Raw genomic sequence first — 25,880 nt, 5'->3', positions numbered from 1 at the left:
AAAAGAAAAAAAAAACCAACTAAACTCATTTGAGTACAAAAACATGCTCATAAATATTGCCTTCTTAGTTTGAAATTGAAATAAATGTGTAGATATTAATCAATTGTAACTTTTCAACAGACTCCATAAACTAAATGGAATTAGCTAATGAAGTAGAACAGAAAGACAGTGCAAAAGCACCAAGACATACAGTGCTATTTAAAACAGGAAGTGTGATAATGAAGGGTTTTTTCCCTTTAAAAAGCATGACTTTTAGTATAAGAGAAAGTTTGTTAAGTTCTCAACCCTGAAACAAATGCCTGGACTATTTAATTTAACAGTTAATATTTTAAATGCAGTAATATATGAGACATTAAAAAGCAGAGACATTACTTTGCCAACAAAGGTCCATCTAGTCAAAGTTATGGTTTTTCCAGTAGTCATGCAGGATGTGATAGTTGGGACTATAAAGAAAGCTGAGCGCCGAAGAATTGATGCTTTTGAACTGTGGTGTTGGAGAAGACTCTTAAAAAGAGTCCCTTGGACAGCAAGGAGATCCAACCAGTCCATCCTTAAGGAAATCAATCCTGAATATTCACTGGAAGGACTGATGCTGAAGCTGAAACTCCAATACTTTTGCCACCTGCTGGGAAGAACTCACTCATTGGAAAAGACCCTGATGGTGGGAAAGACTGAAGACAGGAGGAGAAGGGGATGACAGAGGACGAGTTAGCTGGATGGCATCACTGACTCGATAGACGTGAGTTTGAGAAAGCTCCGGAGGTTGGTGATGGACAGGGAGGCCTGGCGTGCTGCAGTCCATGGGGTCACAAAGAGTCAGACATGACTGAGCGACTGAACTGAACTGAACTGAATATGTCAGATTCTCACAACTTAAGATGTGCATAATTTATAAAGGATTATGTAGGACTGATAAAACTGATAATAATTACAACAACATTGGCTATCATTTAGTCAGCACAGATTTCTTACTTTGTCAGAACAAATCAGTGAGAGAGGAAAGAAAAAACCTGTTATCTCCATAAAGATGAACTGATTTACACATAGGAACATTATGTATCTTGCCCAAGGTTCAGTTAACAAGTTAGAGAACAGAGATTTGAACCCATGATTGTTTTCACTTCAAAAACCAATATTCAAAATTTCACTTCAAAAACCAAATTGCTTCTCTAGGTAGAACAGGACATGGAACTAAATGATTGGGAAGATCTCTTGAAAATTTAGGATCTAAAATTCTTTTTACTAATAAGTTAATAAACCTGAAAGTATTAAGCTCCAAGCCCTTGCCCCTCCAAGCAACTCTCCAATCCCAATCCTTTCAGGGAAAAAAGGAAGACACTGAAAAGAGAGAATTACTTAACATTAAATATTTTGGATACCAAAGGGTGATCTGCAGGTAATGACCAGCACTAAGAAAGTGAGAGTACGAGGACAGGAAAGAATTTAAATTAGTCGTTAGAGAAGAATTTCCTGACAACAAAAACTGAGACATTGGAACACATTATCAGAGAACATGATGGGGATAAACTGAAGAAAATACAACCTCATGAAGGGCTGTCAACACACAAACAGTGTCAACATACACACAAGACGGGGAAGTACAAATACAGCCTACTTGGCTCAGCCTCATTTATTATTTAAAATAGAAAAGAAAAAAAGGAAACTGGTAAAATAAGCTTGACAGCAACAGTCAGAAGACTGCACTACAGTTCTCCCAGCCTAAATACAAGTTAGCAAAATGCTAAACCAAATATTTGTGCCACATTTTTTCAAAACACCCATCAATGCACAGGTACTATTTTATATTTTCTGTCAATTCACTATCCAAAACACATAGCATCTCTATTCTCTATCTCCTCTGCAAATTCAGGTTCAGACTAGAACCAGTGCTTTAGTCTAGGCTCAACATTAGTCATCGCAGGTACACTGGTAAAATAAAACCCAAATTCTGTTTGCTTTTAAAGTATGTTTTGGGAGAATTTTGAATGAAAAGCATCACAACGATAGCTTCCTTTGGGATTAAAAACAAAACATAAAAACTCCATCTAACTTTGGTGGAACTGTTAGACCTAGGAGAATCGTGTCTGTTTCACACGCCTGTACCCTTCTCTCACTCCATGAAATCACCCATAGGCAAAGATCCAAAGGTGATCACCTTAGGAAGCTTCAGAGTTAACAATTCTGTCTGTCCCTTTCCAATGTCAGCTGAGTTTTGATGGGAACCTTTACTAATCTGTAAAAAAAAAAAAAAAAAAAAAAAAAAAAGAGAAGTCTACATGGTCTTGGTAGTAAGAGGATTCTCTCACTTTTATTATAAAGAGAAATATGCTTCTTTTACAATGAATATGTATTATCAGGAAAAAAGGGTTACTTCCATTAAAAAAATTAATATATGCAAGTCAGCCAAGCTAATGCTTTTATATTTCTTCCCTTTTTTTTTCTCTACAGCCATTGTCACCTAAAAGAGAAGTAACGTCTTGGCATCTGGTCCTACCTAAAACCCTCTCCTTTTACACAAGACAGAAAAGACTACTGACTATCAATTATTTGGCCCTAATAATACACCCCAGTAGCGGAGAGCATAAGTACTTGGTTTTGGGAGACCTAAAATTTAGGGCAGACCTACCTTGTGAATAGAGAAGGATCTGCATCTCTAAAAGAACACAGGTAAACACCTGCACCAGGTTCTCCAGGCCCAGGAGCTCGAAGACCTCTCGGAGAGGGTAATCGGAGAGGGGGAGCTCACTGAGCCCCGGCCTCTGGCAGATGACAGGTTCATAAACACCATAAAACTTCAGTGATCTCCCTGGAGGTGGAAGGGGCACCTCATAGAGAATATTATGGATGTAGCTCTCAAGAGGCAAAGGTGGTGGCTGCTGTGAGGTAACTGCCTTGTAAAGTTGGATGAGGAATTTCTTGCAGGCCTGCATGAAAGGCAGTGGTGTGATCAAACATATACTTTTTGAAACATACAGGGTGTCTCTGCTGATGTCATAGGAGTTGTACCGCTGGAGTTTCAAAAGGGAAGTTGTATCTCCCTCATCAATACTGCTTGCCAGTGAATCCATGCTGCAGGAGGATGAAGCGTACACACTGCTGTAATGCTCTGCATTGTGCATCTGGTAGAGTGTCTGCATTGCTGTGCAGATCTGTTTACTTGTAACTTCTTCATAAAAAGTGAGAACAAAACCGTAGGTACGAGAACCATCTTCCCGGGTAATTATAAATGAGTGGAACTGAGGGTCTTTGTTGTCAGTTTGTGTTCTGAAAGACAGCCCTTTAGGCATGCACAACTGTGGAGGAAGGAGAAGAAAAGCATCAGAAGGCAGTATATGAACAAATTCAAACCAGAGAAAAATGGTTGTGAAGTTCTATCTGAGCTTATGACCTTCATTAAGTCATGTAACTTCTCTGAGCCTTAGTTTATTTATGACATTTGCGGTATCCGTGACTTTAAGACAAAATATGCAAGGACACTTTACAAATATTTAATATTAAAGGACTTCTTTAGAGTAAAGTCGATAAATGTTTCAGAGGAATACAGAAACAGGTGAAGGTTCACTTGATAAACGGGAAAAAGTTAAACACAGAATAATAAAAACAAAAGTATAATTTTTGCTCTTTTGAACAATATAATACTTTATCCTTAGAAAAATAAATGTTGAAAACGGATTGATTTTTCTTTACTGAAGGAGAAGGGTAGAGCCAAAACACTTCAGATTATTTCCAGCAGAGATTCTGCCCCAGGTCTTGGGAACCACCCAGGATTGAGTCAAATTTGAGAACAAAATTACCTGAAAACTTAAAGATGCTATATTTAAGATACTTTATAAAGCATAAAAAACTAGAATTGAGTCTAAAATATTTTAAACAAGAAAAATTATAAAAAATTTGAAATATACTAAGGAAAACAATTATAATTGAACTATCCTAAAATAATGATCATTATTAATTTTTCAATTATTCCTTTCTACTTTTGTATTACAATACGCTTTCTGCATAGGAATGATTTTACCATACATTATGACTTTTTCTTCTTTTATTTCAGATTTAATAATCGATCTGGTACAAGATTTAGAAGTTCTCCCAAATCCCCATATTACCAAAAAATTTAATTCCCTTAAGAGTTATGACTTTCATTCAAACTGTGAACAAACACTTTTTGAGCTAGGCCCTATGATAGTGATACAATGGTGAGAAATACAGTTTCTGTTCCCCTAGAGTTTCCAGTGCAATAAGGATAACAGACTATTAAAAATATATATAAACTATAAACCATGGGAAGTGCTGTGATAAGGTAAATACAGGCTGCTAGGAAAAACACAGTAGGAAGACATAAATGAGAAAAGAGGGAGGTACCATGGCTTAAAAGGCACTTTCCTGGTGGCTCAGTGATAAAAAATCTGCCTGTCAGCACAGGAGACACAGGTCCTATCCCTGGATCAGGAAGATCCCCTGGAGAAGGAGATGGTAATCCACTCCGGCTTTCTTGCCTGGGAAATGTCATGGACAGAGGAGCATTGTGGGCTACAGTCCATGGGATTGCAGAAGAGTCAGACATGACTTCAGTTTTGTTCAGTTCAGTTGCTCAGTCGTGTCTGAGTCCCCATGGACTGCAGCACACCAGGCCTCTCTATCACCAACTCCTGGAGCTTGTGCAAACTCATGTCCATCAAGTCAGTAATGTCATCCAATCATCTCATCCTCTGTCGTCCCCTTCTCCTCCTGCCTTCAATCCTTGTCAGCATCAGGGTCTTTTCCAATGAGTCAGTTCTTCGCATCAGGTAGCCAAAGCTTGAGCATCAGTCCTTCCAATGAACATTCAGGACTGATTTCCCTTTAGGATGGACTGGTTGGATCTCCCTGCAGTGCAAGGGACTCTTAAGAGTCTTCTCCAACACCACGGTACTAAAGCATCAATTCTTCGGTGCTCAGCTTTCTTTATAGCCCAACTCTCACATCCATATATGACTACTGGAAAAACCATAGATTTGACTAGATGGACCTTTGTCAACAAAGTAATGCCTCTGCTTTTTAATATGCTGTCTAGGTTGGTCATAGCTTTTCTTCCAAGGAACAAGCATCTTTTAATTTCATGGCTGCAGTCACCATCTACAGTGATTTTGGAGCCCAAAAAGATAAAGTCTCTCACTGTTTTCATTATTTCCCCATCTATGTGCCATGAAGTGATGGGAATGGATGCCATGATCTTAGTTTGCTGAACGTTGAGTTTTAAGGCAACTTTCTTACTCTCCTCTTTCACTTTCATCAAGAGGCTCTTTAGTTCCTCTTCACTTTCTGCCATAAGGGTGGTGTCATCTGCATATCTAAGGTTATTGATATTTCTCCTGGTAATCTTGATTCTAGCTTGTGCTTCATCCAGCCCAGCATTTTGCATGATGTACTCTGCATATGAGTTAAATAAGTAGGGTGACAATATACAGCCTTGATGTACTTCTTTCCCAATTTGGAACCAGTCTGTTGTTCCATGTCCAGTTCTAACTGTGGCTTCTTGACCTGCATACAGATTTCTCAGGAGGTAGGTAAGGTGGACATGACTTAGTGACTAAAAATAACAAATGAACAGGGGAAAAAAATGAAGGAAGCCCAAGTGGAGACCTGAGGATAAGTACAGGTGTTAACGAGATGAAACGAAGGTAGAGAGGGCACAGGCAAAAGCCCAGAAGACAGAAGGTGAGGTTCACTGTGGGTGGGAAGCAGAGTGGAAGGTGCGGGGAGGAGAGAGAGGCTGCAGGAGATACTGCACCCCAAAGGGCCTTGGAGAGTCACAGCAGAAGTCTGAGAAGGGGGATGAGAAATCTCTGGAGGGTTTTCAGCAGGACAGGGACAGAAACAGAGTGCTGCTGAGCACATCAACCTTCTGGCACGTGAGGGTGGTGGCTTCCCCAGAGGTTCTGAGGCAGCAGGAATGCTCAGAGCCTCGGAGTCACCCTTGACCCCTTTCTCGCTCACTCCATTACCCAATCCATCAAAAAAGACCAGTTCTACCTTCAAAAATATATTCAGGAACAAATTACTTCCATCATTACTCTTACCACTCTAATCTAAGCCATACTCTTCTCTCATCTGGATGACTACTTAATATAATAGCCTGTTAACCGATCTCCTTGTCCTTGTCCTCAATAACCTGCTCCTCATATAGCAACCAAAGTGATTCTTAAAAAATATGTTCGATCTTGCCACTATTCAAAACCCTCTAGTGGTCTCATTTTGTTAGAAGGTGAAATCTTCACACTACAAGGCCCCTGTGAGGCCCTACATCACTCGGCCCCAGCAGCTCTTGCTCCACCCTCCACTGCTCTTCAGCTCACCTACTCTGCTGTGGGCCTTCAGACAATCCTAGTCCTCTGCCTTCAATCCACCCTAACTGACACCCGCTAGAAAGAGGAGGGCTACTCTGCCAAACCCTACCCAAACTGTAGTTCTGTAAGCAGAATGATGGCTTTGTTGTTTTAAATGAAGAGACTACAGCCTTTAGGTCAAATCCAATCTGCCACATGCCTTTGAAAATAAAATCTCATTGGTACACAATCTTATTGGCACTCCTTCATTTAAGCACTGTCTAGCTGCTTTTGTACTACAACAATAGAGCTGAATCACAGTGAAAAAGATTGCACGGCCCACAACACTCAGCTATTTACTATCTGGCCCTTTGTGTGGGGAAGAAAAAACTGCAAGTCTATGTTTTAAGTCATTTAAGTAACACTGAGATGGTTTGGTTCGCAGCTATAGATACCCAAAACACTTCCTTACTTCCTGTAAGTCTCCATATAACTACCTTAAAGAGGCCTTAATTTTTCTTTCCATAAAAAAATAGTATTTTCATCCCATAAATGCCATTAAATGTCACTTCTCCTCTAAAAAGCTTTTACTGAATGAAGCAGTTAAAGCCTTGCACCACAGTATATATATGTGCATTGCATATGTATGACACACATCAGTCGTTTCTCTAATTTAGTTTCATCTCTAGACTGAAAAACTACTCAAGGACTGGTAATAGCTCTAACCATTCAAGAGTACCACACATGGAACAATGTAGTATTTGGGCCATAATAAATGGTGACTGATAAAGGTAAAAAGCAAAAACTGTGAACCTCAGCATAAATATCTCAGTGAAAATGTTTTTATATTTCACATCACTGAACATGAGAATTGGAAACAGCTATAGTAGCTTTAATCATTATTATATATGTATGTTGACAAAAATTAAATTACTGCGTATATTTGGGCAGAATAAGATACAGATTTAGATAAAACACACGAATATCTGGATTTGTTGGGGGGAAATTTTGCTTATTCCTAATCTTGGAAAAAAAGGCCATGGCAGGATATTTTCATAATTAGGCCTTCAGAATCAGGTTGCTTTCATTATAACAAGTCAATGAGATCCTCTACTGATTATGAATGAAAATTCATCTGACACATTTACTAGAGTCAATAAAGGTTACAGGAAGGATGATCTGAATCAGTCTTGCCTCAGGCTAAGCTCAAACCTGCACAGCAAAGTGCACGGCATACATAAGTACCTTTTAAATGAATGAATAAATCAACAAACAAGAAAACAATCAGAAACAACAGCTCAGGGTACAAGATCAGATTTAGTTCATCTCTTCATTCAGTCCATGGTTCTCTTTATACATCAAGTAGGCAATACAGAAACACAGTGACCTCCAAAGTCAACATAAAGACTTAATTTAATTGTCAGGCTTTCCTGACATCATAAACCATTAAATTCAAGCTCAAACTGTTTTTGAAGAGCTGCCAAATATTCCCTTAAGGGTCTGTGGCTTTCTTTAGCATGCATTCAAACATTTACAGGAAAATCTTTCCAAAAGTTGTGCCCAAAGTGAAGAATGACTTTCTATGCTACAGATAACAGAGATTAAGAACTCTTAAACTCTCTTACAAATAAAAAAAAGTAAGAATTATATTTCTAATCTGGGAACCACAGTTGGAAAATGCTATTGCTTTTTCATTTTTAAAAGTGAGAATCATATGACTTGTTTATTTTTCATAATTCTAAGGTATAAATCAAGATTTGCTCACCATGACAATCAATATCTTTTATCCTCTAATACTGATGTTTACTAACGATATCCTTTCCCCACCCAACTCTCACAACTAAAAAACTTAACCAGATTGTCACTGGCTAGATTACTCGAGCCACAGTAGGCTCACAATGCTGTGTACCTTTCCTGGTTTGAGTGACCAAATATCCTTATTATCTCTCTGAACTCTTTTAGTCAGTGTGGCTAGAACTATAACAGTTTTTTCCCCCATTTTCTACGGTTCTATTAATCCCATTCCTTTTCTCTTATACTACAAATAAAAGCTATTCAGAAAACTCTTAATGAGTCAGTCAGTTTTCTGTTCCTTCTTTCCTTCTCTTTTCCTTCTTCATTTAATAAACATTTACTTTATGTCATATATTGCATTAGATCTTGATAACTCAGAAGACAAATATGAAAATAATTCTTTACTTCTGGGAGCTTACATTCTAATAGGAAAGAGAGACATATAAACCAACAATTACAAAATAATGTGATCCCTATTGCTACAGAGTGTATTCAATGTGTTTCATGAACAGAGAAGACAGAGCACTTAACTATTCTGCTTAAGAGAGAGTTTTGCAATGGAGGTGATACCTGATCGAAGATGGGGAAGCGAAGTTCTGTAAGTGAGCATATAGTCCTTCATTTATTTAATGGTCTGAACCTCAACTATGTGCAAAGCTAAGGATACAGTGGTCTAGTCGCTAAGTAGTGTTTGACTCTTTGCAACCCCATGGACTGTAGACCGCCAGGCTCCTCTGTTCATTGAATTTTCCAGGCAAGAATACTGGAGAGGGTTGCGTTTCCTTCTCCAAGGGATCTTCCAGATCCAAGGATCAAACCTGCATTTCCTGCTAAGCAGGCGAATTCTTTAACTCTGAGCCACCTATCACAATGAATAAGTGTGTGTTCCTGTCCTAGTGGTTCTTACTTTATAGCAGGAGACAAGGAGTAGGACAACCAGCTATACAGTTAATTAACTGTAACTGTAATGATGCTATAAAAAGGTGTAAGGTGCCAAGAGATCTTAAGGGGACCTGGTTAAATGTTGGAAGGGTTGTGGTAGGTGGTGGTGAAGGATGGCTTCTCTGAGGAAATCATGTTTAAATATCTGAGGGACTTCCCTGGTGGTCCAGTGGCTAAGACTCTGCACTCCCAATGCAGGGGGCCTGGGTTCAATCCCTGGTCAAGAAACTAGATCCCATATGCTGCAACTAAGATCTGGTGCAGCCAAATAAATAAAGCAATAAATAAATAAATAAACAAATAAATAAATAAATAAAATGAAATCTGAAATGTCAATATGAAGAATTCACTAGAGGAAGAAGTAGAAGAGCCTTCCAGAGAGGAAGGAAAGCAGAAACAGAAGCTGTAGTATGGGGAATGAAAAAGACAGGCAGCAGGGGGCCAGTTACAATGTATCCTTTACTCTTTACTCATCATTCCACTCCACTCTTCTTTGGGATCAAAGTAAACAGTAAATTGAGCTTTATAAAGAGCTATATAATAGTTATTACTCTTCAATTATCTCAAAATTTATATATCAGATGTTTTATTTACAGGACATATACACAAAATGGAATCTTTATATTTCACAGAACATGCTTAAAAAGGTATTGACCACATTTTCTTCCTAACCATTCCTAGGTTCACTACATTCTTAAGGATAAGCTCTATTAGAACATTACATAGACAGTCAGTCACAAACACTAATACACAGGTTTCATTCAGTTCAGTTCAGTCGCTCAGCTGTGTTTGCAACTCTCTGACCCCATGAATCACAGCACTCCAGGCCTCCCTATCCATTTCATTAGGAGATGTGAAATGGAGGGGTGAGGGGGCGGGGAACTGCAGCTCCATTTGCATTGCTTTGTTTCATTTAAGAGGAAAGGTATGGATCGGAAGCAAATTTGTCAAATGTTGACATCTGTTATTTCTGGGTGGTGGGTATATGATTGTTTTGCTCTCTCTGTTTTATGATATTTCCATTTTTTTCCCCACAAAATCTGTGAATCCACAACCAAAAGAGATATAAAAGCAATTAATTCAGAAAATTTCAAATGTCACATACCTATTTTCTGTTACATATGCACTGCACTCATATACATGGATTTTTTTTGTTTGTTTAACAAATTTCATTGCTTTTGGGGACTTAATTTGTATGAAATTAATGATTCTTATTCAAAGCTCCACTTTGTTAGCAGAATGAGTGATATTTTACAGAAGGCAGTAACTTACTGCAGTGGGGGTTTGCTAAAGCTAAGAACAAAGCTTTCTACCTTTAGGTGGGAATAAATTATAGCTTCATACAAATACACTTACTAATAAATCAAAGAGGAAATTAAGGGCAGTAAATTTATGACCCAAATGCAGACTAGTTTAATGGAATGCATTACAGAGATTTTCAAGGAGTACTAGCAAATCCTTTTAGATCTGCAGCAATAAACAAAATGCTGTATTGTGTTTAAGCATCAAAACACAAGCCTACGAGTCTATTCTTCAGAGGGAAATGTTTCCTATTTACATAAAATAACTCAGAGACAAGAGGTAAAGAAAATATTAAAGACAGTCAAGGAAGCAGACAAGAAAGCTTTAAAGATAAATGCTGCTGCGGCTAAGTCAATTCAGTCGTGTCCAACTCTGCATGACCCCATAGACGGCAGCCCACCAGCCTCCCCCATCCCTGGGATTCTCCAGGCAAGAACACTGGAGTGGGTTGCCTCGCCTAGTTGCATTTTCTAGTTGCATTTTCTTCTCCAATGCATGAAAGTGAAAAGTGAAAGTGAAGCTGCTCAGTCGTGTCCAACTCTTCGCAATCCCATGGTCTGTAGCCTACCAGGCTCCTCTGTCCATGGGATTTTCCAGGCAAGAGTACTGGAGTGGGTTGCCATTTCCTTCTCCAAAAGATAAATGCTAGACAGAGGCAAAGATTAACACAGATATCTTACTATTAAGACACCCAAATGATTAATAAAACACATCAAGTGTAGCATTTTGTTCAAAATGACTGTGGATTCATATGATAATAAGAATCTAGTTTTGGACATCATTCTGACTTCTCACAGAATAACTTATAAATACTTTGAAACATATTACTAATTTAAGAAGATTCGTGTTATGATCTATTTACATTCTCATCCATTTTTCCATTGCTTCATTTAGGTACTCTTATATCATTAATATATTTCCATTAATTTTCTGGCATAAGCAGCTGATAATTTATTTTTTGTCACTGCTGTTTGCTGACTATTTTAGTTAGAAGCTTGTCTGCACTTCTTCAAGTCTCATAAGTATGACTAACAGTTGTATTCTACTTAATATGTACAGTGCTATCTTCACCAAAGATGAGGCTAGGCCCTACAGTATTAACTTGTAGCAAAGTGACACCTCCTGTTACTCTGAAATAGGGCAACAGTTTAGAGAAGTAACTATACCATGCTCTGGAAAGAATCAAAGTCGAAGTACCATGTACCTTAGTCATCTGTCCTTAGAAAAGGTACCATAATATTCCCTTCTGGGTTTACTGTGATATAGAAATATATCACTGAGAGCAGGTGAAAACCAAGTTATTAAAAATATATAGCTTTTCTTGGGGGAAGTAGCATGCAGAGTAAAAACAGTCTGGATTTAATCTCTGACACTCCCTGTACAACGCTGGGCAGCTAACTTAATCTCTGCAAAATACGAATCCTCCTCCTCACCGGGCACATGGTAAGCAAGTGCGTCAAAGTAACATGTAAGGGACCTAACAGACATCCACCAAATATTTTCTTCCCTTACAGTATCACATCATAATGGGATCTTTTGGTTCCACCTTTAAAATACTCAAAAAGAACCACATCTATGTGTGTTAGTCCACCTTTAATCATTTTTGTGCCTATGGTGCCTGATCTCTGATTTGCTCACTTTGGGGCCCCCTGATTTTTATAATTGCAGAGTTCATGGAGGTACAAAGTATTTTCCAGACTTCTAGGAAGAACTGTTCCTAACTGACCTGAAAATTATGACCGACTAAATTTTTAAGAACCTCTAATGGGACTTACAATCACCACTGGCAACTCATTACATTATTTTACATTCCTTATAAACAAATTCCTACTAATGTTTAAATGAGATACTTAAGTTCCTTTCCTACCTTACTTTGTAAACATGATAAATTACAGACCCATCATAAAACATTCCTGGAAATATAAAAACTGTAATCATGCACCTTCCATCAGGCTCCTCTCCAGGAAACAAACTATTATCACTGTTATCAAAGCATCTATGTATTAATAATGCAAATTCACCACACAGCTTAATGGCAGGAAAAGAAAATGGGCTGCTGAAGGTCTGTTGTATGTACTAATTAGCTGTGGGGATCATAGGCAAGTAACTTAACTTCTCTGAGCTTCATTTTCCACATCTGTAAAATGAGGATAATACCATTAAAAAAATTTTTTTTATTTAAAGGGCTAAATTAAATGAAATAACGTATAAATTCAAAATACAATGACAACTGTCATATTAATAAAATAAAAAGAAGGCTTAAGAGGAGAAAAAACCCACATACCATGTTTACTGCATCTTGATCAAAAGGATTCCATTCTATATTCTGAGGATAGTGGGCCAGAACTTTGGATTTGAATGTTCTTCTCAAAGGACTCTGGTCAAAATTTTCACCTACAACAGATAATTAATAATTAGTTAATATCTAGAATTTCTTCAAAAGCATGTCATAATTTTATTTTTATTTTGTAGATATGCTGAGTGATAATGTTGAAATCTGATTTAATTTCTACCTCTAATAGTCTGGCTTGTAAATTTTTTCATGGACAACTAAAAAGGAACTTTTAATAAGAGATGTGCATTTAAAACTTCAGAATACAAATTTTAAAATCCTGGCTAGACAACTGATACTAAAAATCAAGATATGCTAAAATAATCCTTGCTGTGACCTAATTACCGTCCTCATTTCAACACATGATGGCAAAAAAAAAAAAAAAAAAATCCTATTTGGAAACATTTAACTCACTAAAGAAACATCTCAAAATAAACTAATTGTAATTAAGATTCTGAAATTTTGTATATAGATAAACTTAACGGTGCAGTGCCCAAAGGAGGTAAGTTTGCTTGAGTTTCCACAAAATCCTCTGATGAATGTGACTGCTTCTCCATGCTTTTACAAGAATTAATAGAATCAGAAACATTGTTACTGAGTTATCTGGTTTAGTAAACATGACACATTAAAGAACACTAACCTCTAAAAAGAAGCTATTCTAAGCCAAATTCATCACATGTTAAAATCCTGAAAAAGTAAAAGGCTACGCTTTGATCATTGCATATAACAAAATTCAGAAAAGCTGTCAGCTCAGTTCTTTAAAGTCCTTAACCAAATTAACTTCCATGAGACCTGCTACCTCCAAATGCCTTAGTTTCATAAAATATTTTAATATGGATGGATCTTAAATTCTGTGTCAAAAAGTTGAGATTAAGGAATTAGAAAGACCTTGGGAGCAATACCATCTGTCTCCTGTGTTTTTTCTACTTTTTAGGTTCTAATTACAAAATACAAGCTGATATATCCAAAGATAAATGCTATTTACAAGTATTTGTACAAGCAAAAATATCATAAAGCAATTCATGAGTCACATGTGGACACCTGGTTAGATTCAGTTTCCATCTCTGGTAAAAATCTAAATGATGTATACTAAAACACCTTTCAGTGTGAAACTTAACAGATCTCAGATGGAGGGAAAAGTCACACTTTAAAATTTTGTTGGAGAATGTAATATAAAACACACAGGAGTGTTTTTGAATAAAGGCACATAATTTAAACATATCTGCTGCAACAACTAACCTATTACTTCTAATTTAGGCCCTTGGCTAACAATCTTTTTCCTTTGGATTTCTTTTAGTTATTTAGGCAAGCACTCCATCTCTCTTTCTACCTCATATTTTCGTCTTCTAAGTAACAGAGTAAAGAGCTTTCACTGCTAGAAGAGAAACTGTCAAATGTGTCCCCAGTGAAAGTTTATCAATTGCTGCACCACGCTTGTAGGGTATGTGAACATGGGAAAAGTCAGTGGAAAATGTGAAACCGTTCTAGAGTCACTATGTCCAAAGAAATGAGTCAGGGTTCATGGCTGATTTCAGAAAGAGTAAATGGTATCTTTAAGCTGGCACTAAATTCTTAGGCAAACACTAAGAATTTTTAGATTATTTACTTCTTCATTAAAAAAGGTTACATTTCACTTCAGTTTAAGTCAGAGAAAAAGCAAAACTAAAATTCTCTCCTCGTTCTAAGGTTTGTGCTGCTGACTGTGCCAGTGACATAGCAAAAGGATAATCTCACCTTAGATAATACCTAGCCATCAAGAAACCCTCTCCTTTACCTGCCCTCAAATACCAAAAATGCTTATTTTATCATTCACAAATGTAAATAAAAGATGAAATACTGCAGGGGCAAAAGAAATAGCATATAATGAGGATATAAATCCTTGCAACACTTACCTTTTAATGAATTCCTGCCTGAGTTTGGTTAAAATAGTAACTTTATCTTCATTCATATATCAAGTTATTAATGTGACAGGAAATAAATCAGAAAAAGTCATGACACTGCTATTTTCAATATAATTGTCCTGTTAACTAAGGAACACCACACCCTCGAGGAACAATGAATCAACCAGAAGAGAGAGAAAGAAAACCACCTCGAGAGAAAAAGAATTTCACAAAAACAAAACCCCAGGAAACAGAAACACAAATCTAACAAAAGAAAAACAGAGCCGCTGTCGCCACCACCAGCACCACCACCACCACCACTTATTAGACTGCTCTAAAAGGGGGGAAGATCACTGCTATACATACAGCTGTCTTGGCAAATATTATTCTGAAGAAAAGCTGACTGGAAATTCTGATAACACTGTCAGGGATTTAGAAGTGAGTAAATGCAGGTATTCCTACTAATATCAGTCAAAGAAAAGAATCGTGGAGATGACTTTTGGAGATGTGAGACAGAGGAACAACCTAACTTTTGCATTTTGAACCCATAAACCTCTAACTTAGAATTTACTGTTAGGACTTAGCAGGAAAAATGAACCAGTCTAAGAATCTGGATTCCCAGGAAATGGAAATTACATAAGGATGCTTTAATTAACCTAAAATCCACCTTTCAAACACTATCCTGAAATAAACAAGGAATATAAGTTTGTGCAATTATTAATATCCCCGCAACAACTACAAGTAGACTTAATTTCAAGTAATATTGTCAAATAACCTCCTACTAAACTTAAACTACAATTGAGCCTTTCCTCCTAAGAAAATAGAACATATCTGCCAAGAGAGCTTAAAGACTAATGAATTAATTTCTTCAAGGCTTGAAGCAAATGAGATCTTTACAAAAATTAAGATGTAAATAAGAGAACAGAAATACAAAATAACGCTTTTTTTTTACCTAAGCAAAACTGAATAATGAAACAATTATGATGGGCTTGGGGTGAATTAAAATAATAACTTCTAATACCTCAACTTTTTATTTTTACCTGAAGTCGTATTTGCAGCATCTTGGCTCTTGCCATGACGATCTGCTTCTAGCCATTGGTACAAAACTACATAATGTAATAGAAACAAAAAAGTTTTTATGAACAAAGAAACACAAACAAAAAAGCAATAATGACTTTGAAGAATGGAAAATAAGAATTAAAAAAATTAAACAAAAGCAATTAAACATGAGACATTAACATCAACAGAATACAACACCAACAGTATGTAGCTTATAGGCTATTAGTGATAAAGCAAAGAGAATAAGTAATTGCATTTTAATGTAATAAGTGAAATGCCATTTAAACATCTGTAACAGTTATTCGTATGGGAAAAGGTACATGTTCTTTTCTTTAATGCTAATTTAAAAAGAAGTATCAGGAGAAAGTTAATGTTTCTACAGCCAGATACAATAAAATATGATAGTAAGACTAAATGATGAACTATGGAAATTGCATTCCAATTTCTGTAAACCTATCAGATTGGCTGAAGTTCAAGAAACTGACTATACCAAAATCTGACAAGTATGCAAAGAGACAGAACTCTCATAAACTGCTGGCAGTAATGCAAAAAGGTATAACCCCTTAGGAAAGACAGTTTGGCAGTTTTTACAAGGCTAAACATAGTCCATATGATCCTACAACCCCTGTCTAACCAGTAGAAAAAGTAAGACAAATTCCAAGAGAAGCAACCTATAATACACCTGGATGAATACTTGTCAAAACTGTCAAGGTCATCAAAAACAAGTAAGGTCTCAGAAACTATCACAGCTGAGAGGAGCCTAAGGAGAGAAGACAGGTGTAATGTGGTATATTGGATGGGCTCCTCCAACAGAGAAAGGACATTAAGTAAACACCAGAGAATCTGAATAAAGTATAGATTTTAGTTAAGAATAATATTGATTCATTAATTGCAACACAGGTATGGCACCACCCTAGGATGTAAATGATACGGAAAACTATGTGCATGGATGGAGGGGCGTGTGTGGGAACTCTGCACTATCTTCTCAATTTTTCTGTAAATCTAAAACTGTTTCTAAAAATCAAGTCTGCTTTAAAAAATTTTAAAAACAAGTCTTTAAAATTTTTAAAAATTGTAAAGTTTAAATTTTAAAAAATTTTAAAATGATTTAATGTAAGGACAAAAACATATATTGCATCCAATCTTTTAATTATTATATCTTTGTAAATTACCATGCAAACACGAGCTGAAGTTTGCTCAGTAGAGATTCCATTAGTCAACTATATCCTCTTAGGTACTTTATCTAAGAAATATTAACTCTTGGGGAAAAGTTTTACTACAATGAGGACACAGGCTACTAAAATATTCACACCTGGGGATGAAGGGGGAATGTACAGTAGAGCTCTGTGACTTGGAAGCTTTGAAGAGTGTTCAAGCTTCCGTATTTTATGGGTTACCCAGATGTCTACGGTTTTTAGACATCTTTAAAAAGATGTCAGAGTCTTTCCTTTAAAGAGCCAAATAATGATAATCATGGGTCCAAATCTTCCCATCCACATCTCAAAGTCTGGAATGATCCCAAGAGAGTAGCACAAGCTAAGCTGCTACTTTGGGGGGCTATTTACCCACAGATATTGTGACAGTTCCAGATTCCAGACAAGTTTGCAGAAACTTTCTATGCCTTCTCTCCACGAAATAACAACAAAAACAGGACTGGGAAAGGTGCCTGTGGAGCTTCTGAAACGAAGAAATAAAGGAGCTGATTCATTAAAAATGGCTGAAAGCAAAAGTGAAAGTCCATTGCTCAGTCGTGTCCAACTCTTCACAACTCCACGGACTATACAGTCCATGGAATTCTCCAGGCCAGAATACTCGAGTGGGTAGCCTTTCCCTTCTCCAGCGGATCTTCCCAACCCAGGGATCAAAGGCAGGTCTCCCGCATTGCAGGTGGATTCTTTACCAGCTGAGCCACAAGGGAAGCTCATAAATGGCTGAAGGTACTCTGAAATCACGATGGAAGTTATTTGGATCTTTAGGGGTAGTCAGAACTGTGAATTGGCACCCATCCACTATCAGGGATAGATGACCCAAAGTAGACCTCTGAAGAGCCCCTACACATATACCCAGCATGTAAAGCCCTCGGCTGAAGGTGTACCAGTGGGGACACAAGCCAGTGCACTCCTTCACTTCTCTGGGATTCCAGGGAGGCAATGTTGTTACAACTGGGACCAACATGAGAGAACTGGAGAAGCAGATCTCACTCACTACATATACACTATGGCATTTCCTCTTTCTGGGTCAAAAGATTAACAACTACAAGCAGTGGCCATAGGACTGGAAAATGTCAGTTTTCATTCCAATCCCAAAGAAAGGCAATGCCAAAGAATGCTAAAAATACCACACAATGGCACTCATCTCACAAGCTAGTAAAGTAATGCTCAAAATTCTCCAAGCCAGTCTTCAGCAATACGTGAACTGTGAACTTCCAGATGTTCAAGCTGGTTTTAGAAAAGGCAGAGGAACTAGAGATCAAATTGCCAACATCTGCTGGATCATCGAAACAGCAAGAGAGTTCCAGAAAAACATCTATTTCTGCTTTATTGACTATGCCAAAGTCTTTGACTGTGTGGATCACAACAAACTGTGGAAAATTCTGAGAGAGATGGGAATACCTGACCACCTGACCTGCCTCTTGAGAAACCTGTATGCAGGTCAGGAAGCAACAGTTAGAACTGGACATGGAACAACAGACTGATTCCAAATAGGAAAAGGAGTACGTCAAGGCTGTATATTGTCACCCTGCTAATTTAACTTATATGCAGAGTACATCATGAGAAACGCTGGGCGGGAGGAAGCACAAGCTGGAATCAAGATTGCTGGGGGAAATATCAATAACCTCAGATATGCAGATGACACTATCCTCATGGCAGAAAGTGAAGAGGAACTAAAAAGCCTCTTGATGAAAGTGAAAGAGGAGAGTGAAAAAGTTGGCTTAAAGCTCAACATTCAGAAAACTAAGATCATGGCATCTGGTACCATCACTTCATGGCAAATAGATGGGGAAACAGTGGAAACAGTGTCAGACTTTATTTTTCTGGGCTCCAAAATCACTGCGGATGGTGACTGCAGCCATGAAATTAAAAGACGCTTACTCCTTGGAAGGAAAGTAATGACCAACCTAGACAGCATATTAAAAAGCAGAGATATTACTTTGCCAACAGAGGTCCATCTAGTCAAGGCTATGGTTTTTCCTGTGGTCATTTATGGATGTGAGAGTTGGACTGTGAAGAAAGCTGAGTGCCGAAAAATTGATGCTTTTGAACTGTGGTGTTGGAGAAGACTCATGAGAGTTCCTTGGACTGCAAGAAGATCCAACTAGTCCATCCTAAAGGAGATCAATCCTGGGTGTTCACTGGAAGGACTGATGTTGAAGCTGAAACTCCAATACTTTGGCCACCTCATGCGAAGAGCTGACTCATTGGAAAAGACCCTGATGCTGGGAGGGATTGGGGGCAGGAGGAGAAGGGGACGACAGAGGATGAGATGGCTGGATGGCATCACTGACTTGATGGACATGAGTTTGAGTAAACTCCAGGAGTTGGTGATGGACAGGGAGGCCTGCTGTGCTGCGATTCATGGGGTTGCAAAGAGTCGGACACGACTGAGCGACTGAACTGAACTGAACTGAGTAGCAGAGTAGAACAGTAATGAGACACAAAGCAGGGAAACTAATCCATTCAACGGTCTGACAATTCTGCCCAGCTCTCATCTAAAGCCTAAATCTGCCCTGATAAAGGTAGAAATTCTTGGCTGTGTTCAGAGTATCGATGCCATTATATTTACCAATAGTCCCCGTTATTTCACATAGCCGTTGTTTCTGGTTTCATTGGCCAAAAATAAAAAAATACGAAAGTTATTTCAGATCATTTTATTCTGACCAGTTATACAGAAAATGGTACATAAGCAAAATTAATGTTAATAGATTTTGAGGTTCAATTATTTTATCACTACCTCCAGATCACCAAAATCCAATTAACAATGGTCTAAATAATGGAGAGAACTTCCAGTGAAATAAGTGCATCTACTTCATGCAAAGCTATAATGAGAATCACCATTAGACCAAATTTGGATTTCAGTCTACTTTATAGCATATATATTTAAAAAGATAATGTATAACTACAAAAGAAATGTGACTAATATTTCACTTAACATACAAAAATGTATACAGGCAGGTCCAGAAGGATTGAGCTCTAAACACTTCTTAAACTCTCAGAGTTTCTGAAATATGGCATATTACAAAGAGTCTGAGCCTCCTTTCACTTTACAGAAGACGTGAGAATATCAATAACATACCTCTTTCCCCTGTGGTTGGGAGCATAAGATTTGATCTTCTGGAAGCTCCACGTTTCAACTGGCAAAAGGGAGTAGGGACACTGCCCCTGCTCCAAGCTACTGGTGAGGATTTCTCGAGTCTGTGCATGACATTGTAAGCAGAGAGAGATCTGTGAATCTCAGAGCTATTTCTCAGGCTGAGTGTCCCTGTTATATATTTCTTCACTCATTTCCTCTCTGAACCTTCTCACTCCTAGGGCCCCAATAAATTCCCTCCCTCATTATCCATTTCCACCACAGCCTATTTCTGAGCAGTGTATTACTCTACAAAACAAGGCCAAGGCTCCCAATACTTCCCTATGTGCCTGAAGGATGTCACTGAAGTCTAGATGTTTTAAAGAAAGTTTGTTGATCGGAACAATGAAAACAGAAGGGAAGTTGAAACAGGTAATCTCTTCTGCCCTGTCTTTTTTCATTTTATTCCTTTTCTCTCTAAAGGAAAGTTAAAACACACACACATGTGGACAGAATACTCACAATCAGTAAATCTTCCTCAGTATGATAACAAAGGTGACAGAAGGAAATGGAGACACTATGGATGCTACCTATGATGAAACCCATGCTGAGGCAAAGAAAAAGGGATGATGTGATGGTGACAACTCCTCCTTCCCATGTCTCCCCCCACAGGTCTCCAAATGTTTGTCTCCGAAGACCCAACCTGAATTGGCATAAGCAGGAGCTGGGAAGGGGAACACTAGGGCAGCAGTGGGACTTCCGTGGTGGCTCAGACAGTAAAGCGTCTGCCTACAATGCGGGAGACCCGGGTTCAAACCCTGGGTGGGGAAGATCACCTGGAGAAGGAAATGGCAACCCACTCCAGTATTCTTGCCTGGAAAATCCCATGGATGGAGGAACCCGGTGGGCTACAGTCCATGGGGTCGCAAAGAGTCTGACACGACTGAGCAACTTCACTTTCACTTTCACAGGGAAAGCAAAGCAGGCGTGGGTGAGGAGGAGAGGGCACCATCAGGGTGATAAATAAAATAAGGGGGCACTTCTGTGACATTCATAGAAAGACATTTGCTACACATGTGCTGTCTCTACACCAAAGTAAGCTGTCCTCTTCAAAGCAGGTCCCTCAGGAGGCTGCATATTCAATATTCATTCTGATGATCCCACAACTAAACACCTCTGAACAGGTGATGTTTAAGTAGAGACCTTATGAAGTAGTAACCATCACACAATTAACACTCGGAGCTTACTAGAGGCAGGTGTTATTCTAAGTGCTCTACATATATCAACCCATTTTATCATCATAATTACTATATGAAGTAGATCCTATTATCATTCTCATTTTACTGATGTAGAAACTGGGGCACAAAAAGGTTAAATAACTTGCTCAGGTCAGATAACAAGGAAATTCAAACCTAAGCAGTCTGACTTCAGAGCCTGTGCTCTTAATTCTATGTACGAGGTCATCTCAGGAAAGAGTATTTCTGGCAAGGAAAACAGCAAGTGGACAATCCCAGCGGTACAAGTGAACCTGTCCCAGCTGAGCTGCAGTAAGACCAGGACATAGATGCATCTAGTGAGGTGGTATAAGATGAAGTCAGAGATACCCAAGAGTCAGATAAAACAGGTGAGGACTGTAAGCAATGGTGAGGATTTCTGATTTTATATTAAGTATCACGGGAAGTCCTTGGAGAAGGAAATGGCAACCTACTCCGGTATTCTTGCCTGAAGAATCCCACAGACAGAGAATCTGATAGGCTATATAGCCATAGGGTCACAGAGTTGGACAGGACTGAAGCAACTTAGCATGCACTGTGGGAAATAACTGCAGTGTCTTCCACAGAGAAGTGACTTTGTTTTAAAAAGATCACCCTGACAGCTGAGAGAACAGATTATAGTGGGCAAGAGTAGAAGAAAAGTGATCAGTTAGGACCTTCAGCAACAGTCCAGGTAAGAGATGATGGCAGTACAGATTAGAGAGACAGTTAAGTGCTAGGGTGGTGAGAAATGATAAGATTTTAAATATATACTGAAGGCATAAAATAGATGATTTGCTGATGAATTAGATCTGAGAGAAAGAAGTAGTCAACAAGGATATTGTGATACCATGAATTTTGGTCTAAGCACCTGGATTAACAGTGTAGCTACTTACTGAAAGAAAGAAGACGAGGTTTTGCTGGGGGGAGGTCAGGGAGCTGGAATGAAGAATTCAGCTTTGGATATGGTAAGTCTGAGAAGCCTACTAGATAACCAAGAGACATTTCTGAAGCATTTAGATATATGAATTTAAATTCAAGGGAAAAGTTTAGAAACTCAGGGGTCTACATAAAAGAGACCATATTTAACATCACAGTGCTGGATAAGATCACCTAGGAAATGACTGCAAATGGAGACAGAGGCTGAGGTCAGAGCCCTAGGGGACTCAAGCAACATTAAGAGGCTGGGAAGAGGAAGAAGAACTGGCAGGAAGGTAAAAGAGAAAAAGTAGTCAGTAAAATAAGAGAAAACCAGAAGTATCATGGAAGCCAAGTTAAAGAAGGTTGTCAACAACAAGGAAGTCACTGTGACCTGGACAAAGATTTCTGCGGGGTGTGGGGGTGAAAACCTGCCTGGTGTGGTTCCAAGAAAGACCGCAAGAGAGGGGAAGTCAAGGAAGAGAGTATAATTAACGCTTCTCCAAATAGGAAAAGGAGTATGTCAAGGCTGTATATTGTCACCCTGCTTATTTAACTTATATGCAGAGTACATCATGAGAAACGCTGAGGTGGAGGAAGCACAAGCTGGAATCAAGATTGCCAAGGGAAATATCAGTAACCTCAGATATGCAAATGACACCACCCTTATGGCAGAAAGTGAAGAAGAACTAAAGAGCCTCTTGATGAAAGTGAAAGAGGAGAGTGAAAAAGCTGGCCTAAAGCTCAACATTCAGAAAACTAAGATCAAGGTGTCCGGTCCCATCACTTCATGGCAAACAGATGGGGAAACAGTGGAAACAGTGTCAGATTTTATTTTTCTGGGCTCCAAAACCACTGCAGATGGTGACTGCAACTATGAAATTAAAAGACACTTACTCCTTGGAAGGAAAGTAATGACCAACCTAGACAGCATATTAAAAAGCAGAGACATTACTTTGCCAACAAAGGTCTGTCTAGTCAAGGTTATTGTTTTTCCAGTGGTCATGTATGGATGTGAGAGTTGGACTATAAACAAAGCTGAGCGCCGAAGAATTGATGCTTTTGAACTGTGGTGTTGGAGAAGACTCTTGAGAGTCCCTTGGACTGCAAGGAGATCCAACCAGTCCATCCTAAAGGAGATTAGTCTCGGTGTTCACTGAAGGGACTGATGTTGAAGCTGAAACTCCAACACTCTGGCTACCTGATGTGGAGAGCTGACTCATTTGAAAAGACCCTGATGCCGGGAAAGACTGAGGGCAGGAGGAGAAGGGGACGACAGAGGATGAGATGGTTGGATGGCATCACCGACACAATGGACATGAGTCTGGGTGGACTCTGGGAGTTGGTGATGGACAGGGAGGCCTGGCGTGTTGTGGTTCATGGGGTCTCAAAGAGTCGGACACGACTGAGCGACTGAACTGAATTGAACTGAGGAGTTCTGTCGGAAAGATGATGAGTGATAATACTGGAGGAGAATGTGGGGTTGAGGGAAGGGTTTCAGATTCTGTTTTCTTAAAGACAGGAGAATGTTAACACATTCAAGCAACATTTCCCCTGTGCCTACGCTGTGTCTGGTTCCTCCACAAGGAACATACATAACAAAACACCTTTGAGTTCCTCTGCAAGAACTAAAGCCCCCACCTAGATAGAGAATGGTAACTTCAGGCTGAGCTCCAGAGTCCTGGAACACTGTCCTGTTACCTCACCACTAATCAATCAGAAGAACGTCTGCACACAGTGAAAGACAACAAAGACTCTGAACCCTTTCCTGAGTAATTCTCATTTTAAAAAATTTCATGATAGAGCAAAATCCCTGGAGCTGGTTTTTGGACACAAGCCTGCTTGTGTCCAAAGTTGCTGGCCTCCTGAATGCAGCAACACTTCCATTCCTACCAGCACCTGTACTGGCTTTCAAGCACTGAGCAGCCAAACCTGAGTCTGATAACATTTATACAGGACACTAAATCCATAAGGGATTGCATCTTTTCTTCCTCTGGCACTCCTTGAAACAATCCCAAATCATTCTCACTGGATAAGCCATGCCAATTATCTTAGCATCAGGGAATAGCTATCACTGATCCTGAATTTATGACAGACAGCAGGTGCTCACCAACATCCCTATTCTCTCCTTCCCAACATCCTTGCATCTGGGTGGGGGCCAAAAGACTAGCTCTTGCCAATGAAATGTGAGCAGAAGTGATGTGTATCACTTCCAGCCTGAGGCACACAATCTGTCTTTCTTCTGTGACTCACCAGCTAAATGCAAATGGAAATGGGGCTGTAAAGATGGATGGTCACACATGGAAGAAACCTGGGTCATTGAATATCTCTGCAAATTAGAGCCTCTCTCCACCTTGGCCTACATTAGACTAAACAACGAATGAGAAGTAAGTTTCTATTGTTTTGAGCCACTGACAAGTCTATGGTTGCTATTACAGTAGTTAGCTATTTTTATGTTTCTGGATTAGCCTGAGTTTTAACTTGCATTAGTCTCGACCTTCTGACTCTAACGTCAATCCCTGACTATATTCCACCTTTGCTTCTTTAGTAATGTTCTACATTGCCTGGTACTGTGTTCCAATACACGATGAGTATAGTTCTTCAGATACAGGATAGAATTAACCCATTTTCTGTGAATGCTCTTTATCTTTCATATACCAATCTCTAAGCTACTAATCAAGACAAGAGGCATTAATTCATGATGGGCTTATTAGCCATTCTAAATCTAAAAACTCTAAATCAATTTGCTATCTTGCAGGTATAGGCTGCTGGTCACAAAGAAAATCAAGCAAAAGAAGTTAGAGCAGTCTCTGAAAATTCATAGGCCCTACTGAAGAATGTTCATCGATAAAGAAACCTGAATTCTGGTAATCCTAAACGTTTATCTCGATTAAAAGCTTAATAAAGTACATCAACAGCAATCCAGTAAGTTGTTAATTTCTAAGAGACTCATAATACTGAAGTTTATTCACTGGGAATCAAAAGAGTACACAATACAGATATTTTGCTTCAAACTCAACCAGAGGTATCCCAATTTAATCTTGGAGTTAGTGCAGGTATTAACCCTCCAAGGGCACCGTTCCCAATAAGACTGCCCTGATTTCAGAGGTTCCCCAGGCCACCTGCACTGTTCACAGACTGGATATACATCTTGAAGTTCCCCCAAATCCCTCAGGTTAGGCAATTAATAACCAAAATCACTGTAGATGGTAACTCCAACCACGAAATTAAAAGATGCTTGCTCCTTGGAAGGAAAACCATGACAAATCTAGGCAGCATATTAAAAAGTGGAGACATCACTTTGCCAACAAAGGTCTGTATAGTCAACGCTATGGTTTATCCAGCAGTCATGTACAAATGTGAGAGCTGGACTATAAAGAAGGCTGAGCATCAAAGAACTGATGCTTTCAAAGTGTGATACTAGAGAAGACTCTTAAAGAGTCCCTTGGACAGCAAGGAGATCAAACCAGTCAATCCTAAAGGAAATCAACCCTGAATATTCATTGGAAGGACTTATGCTGAAGCTGAAGCTCCAATACTTTGGCCACCTGATGCAAAGAGCCAACTCATTGGAAAAGATCCTGATGCCTTTAATCAAAGGCAAAAGGAGAAGAGGGTGGCAGAGGATCAGATACTTAGACAGTATCACTGACTCAGTGGAGATGAATTTGAGCAAACTCCAGAAGACAGTGAAGGATGGAGAAGCCTGGCGTGCTGCAGTCCATGGGGTCACAAAGGGTCAGATACAACTTAGCGACTGAACAGCAACTCACAGAAATCATGAAAGCACTACACTTATGATTATAGTTTT

General features: G+C 38.8%; 1 protein-coding gene across 5 annotated transcripts in view; it reads right to left on the bottom strand.

The window, feature by feature from the left end:
• The window catches only part of DENND5B (DENN domain containing 5B), a 216,848-nt gene that overhangs the window by 102,487 nt on the left and 88,481 nt on the right, over nucleotides 1–25,880 (bottom strand). For 3 of the 5 annotated variants that reach the window (XM_065939734.1, XM_065939709.1, XM_065939729.1), the window contains exons 2-4: nucleotides 15,593–15,658; nucleotides 12,625–12,734; nucleotides 2,627–3,293 (exon numbers count right to left, since the gene is read on the bottom strand). In XM_065939734.1, the coding sequence (XP_065795806.1) occupies nucleotides 2,627–3,293; nucleotides 12,625–12,734; nucleotides 15,593–15,658 (843 nt within the window). Of the gene's footprint in view, nucleotides 1–2,626; nucleotides 3,294–12,624; nucleotides 12,735–15,592; nucleotides 15,659–19,904; nucleotides 20,020–25,880 lie in introns of those variants that run through there. The other 2 variants (XM_065939720.1, XM_065939714.1) reach the window with 2 other exon arrangements.

The sequence above is a fragment of the Muntiacus reevesi genome, chromosome 1 (assembly GCF_963930625.1).
Source record: "Muntiacus reevesi chromosome 1, mMunRee1.1, whole genome shotgun sequence".
Taxonomy (NCBI): domain Eukaryota; kingdom Metazoa; phylum Chordata; class Mammalia; order Artiodactyla; family Cervidae; genus Muntiacus; species Muntiacus reevesi.
The sequence above is the reverse complement of the archived record's forward strand: the minus strand, read 5'-3'. Positions and strand labels throughout refer to the sequence as shown.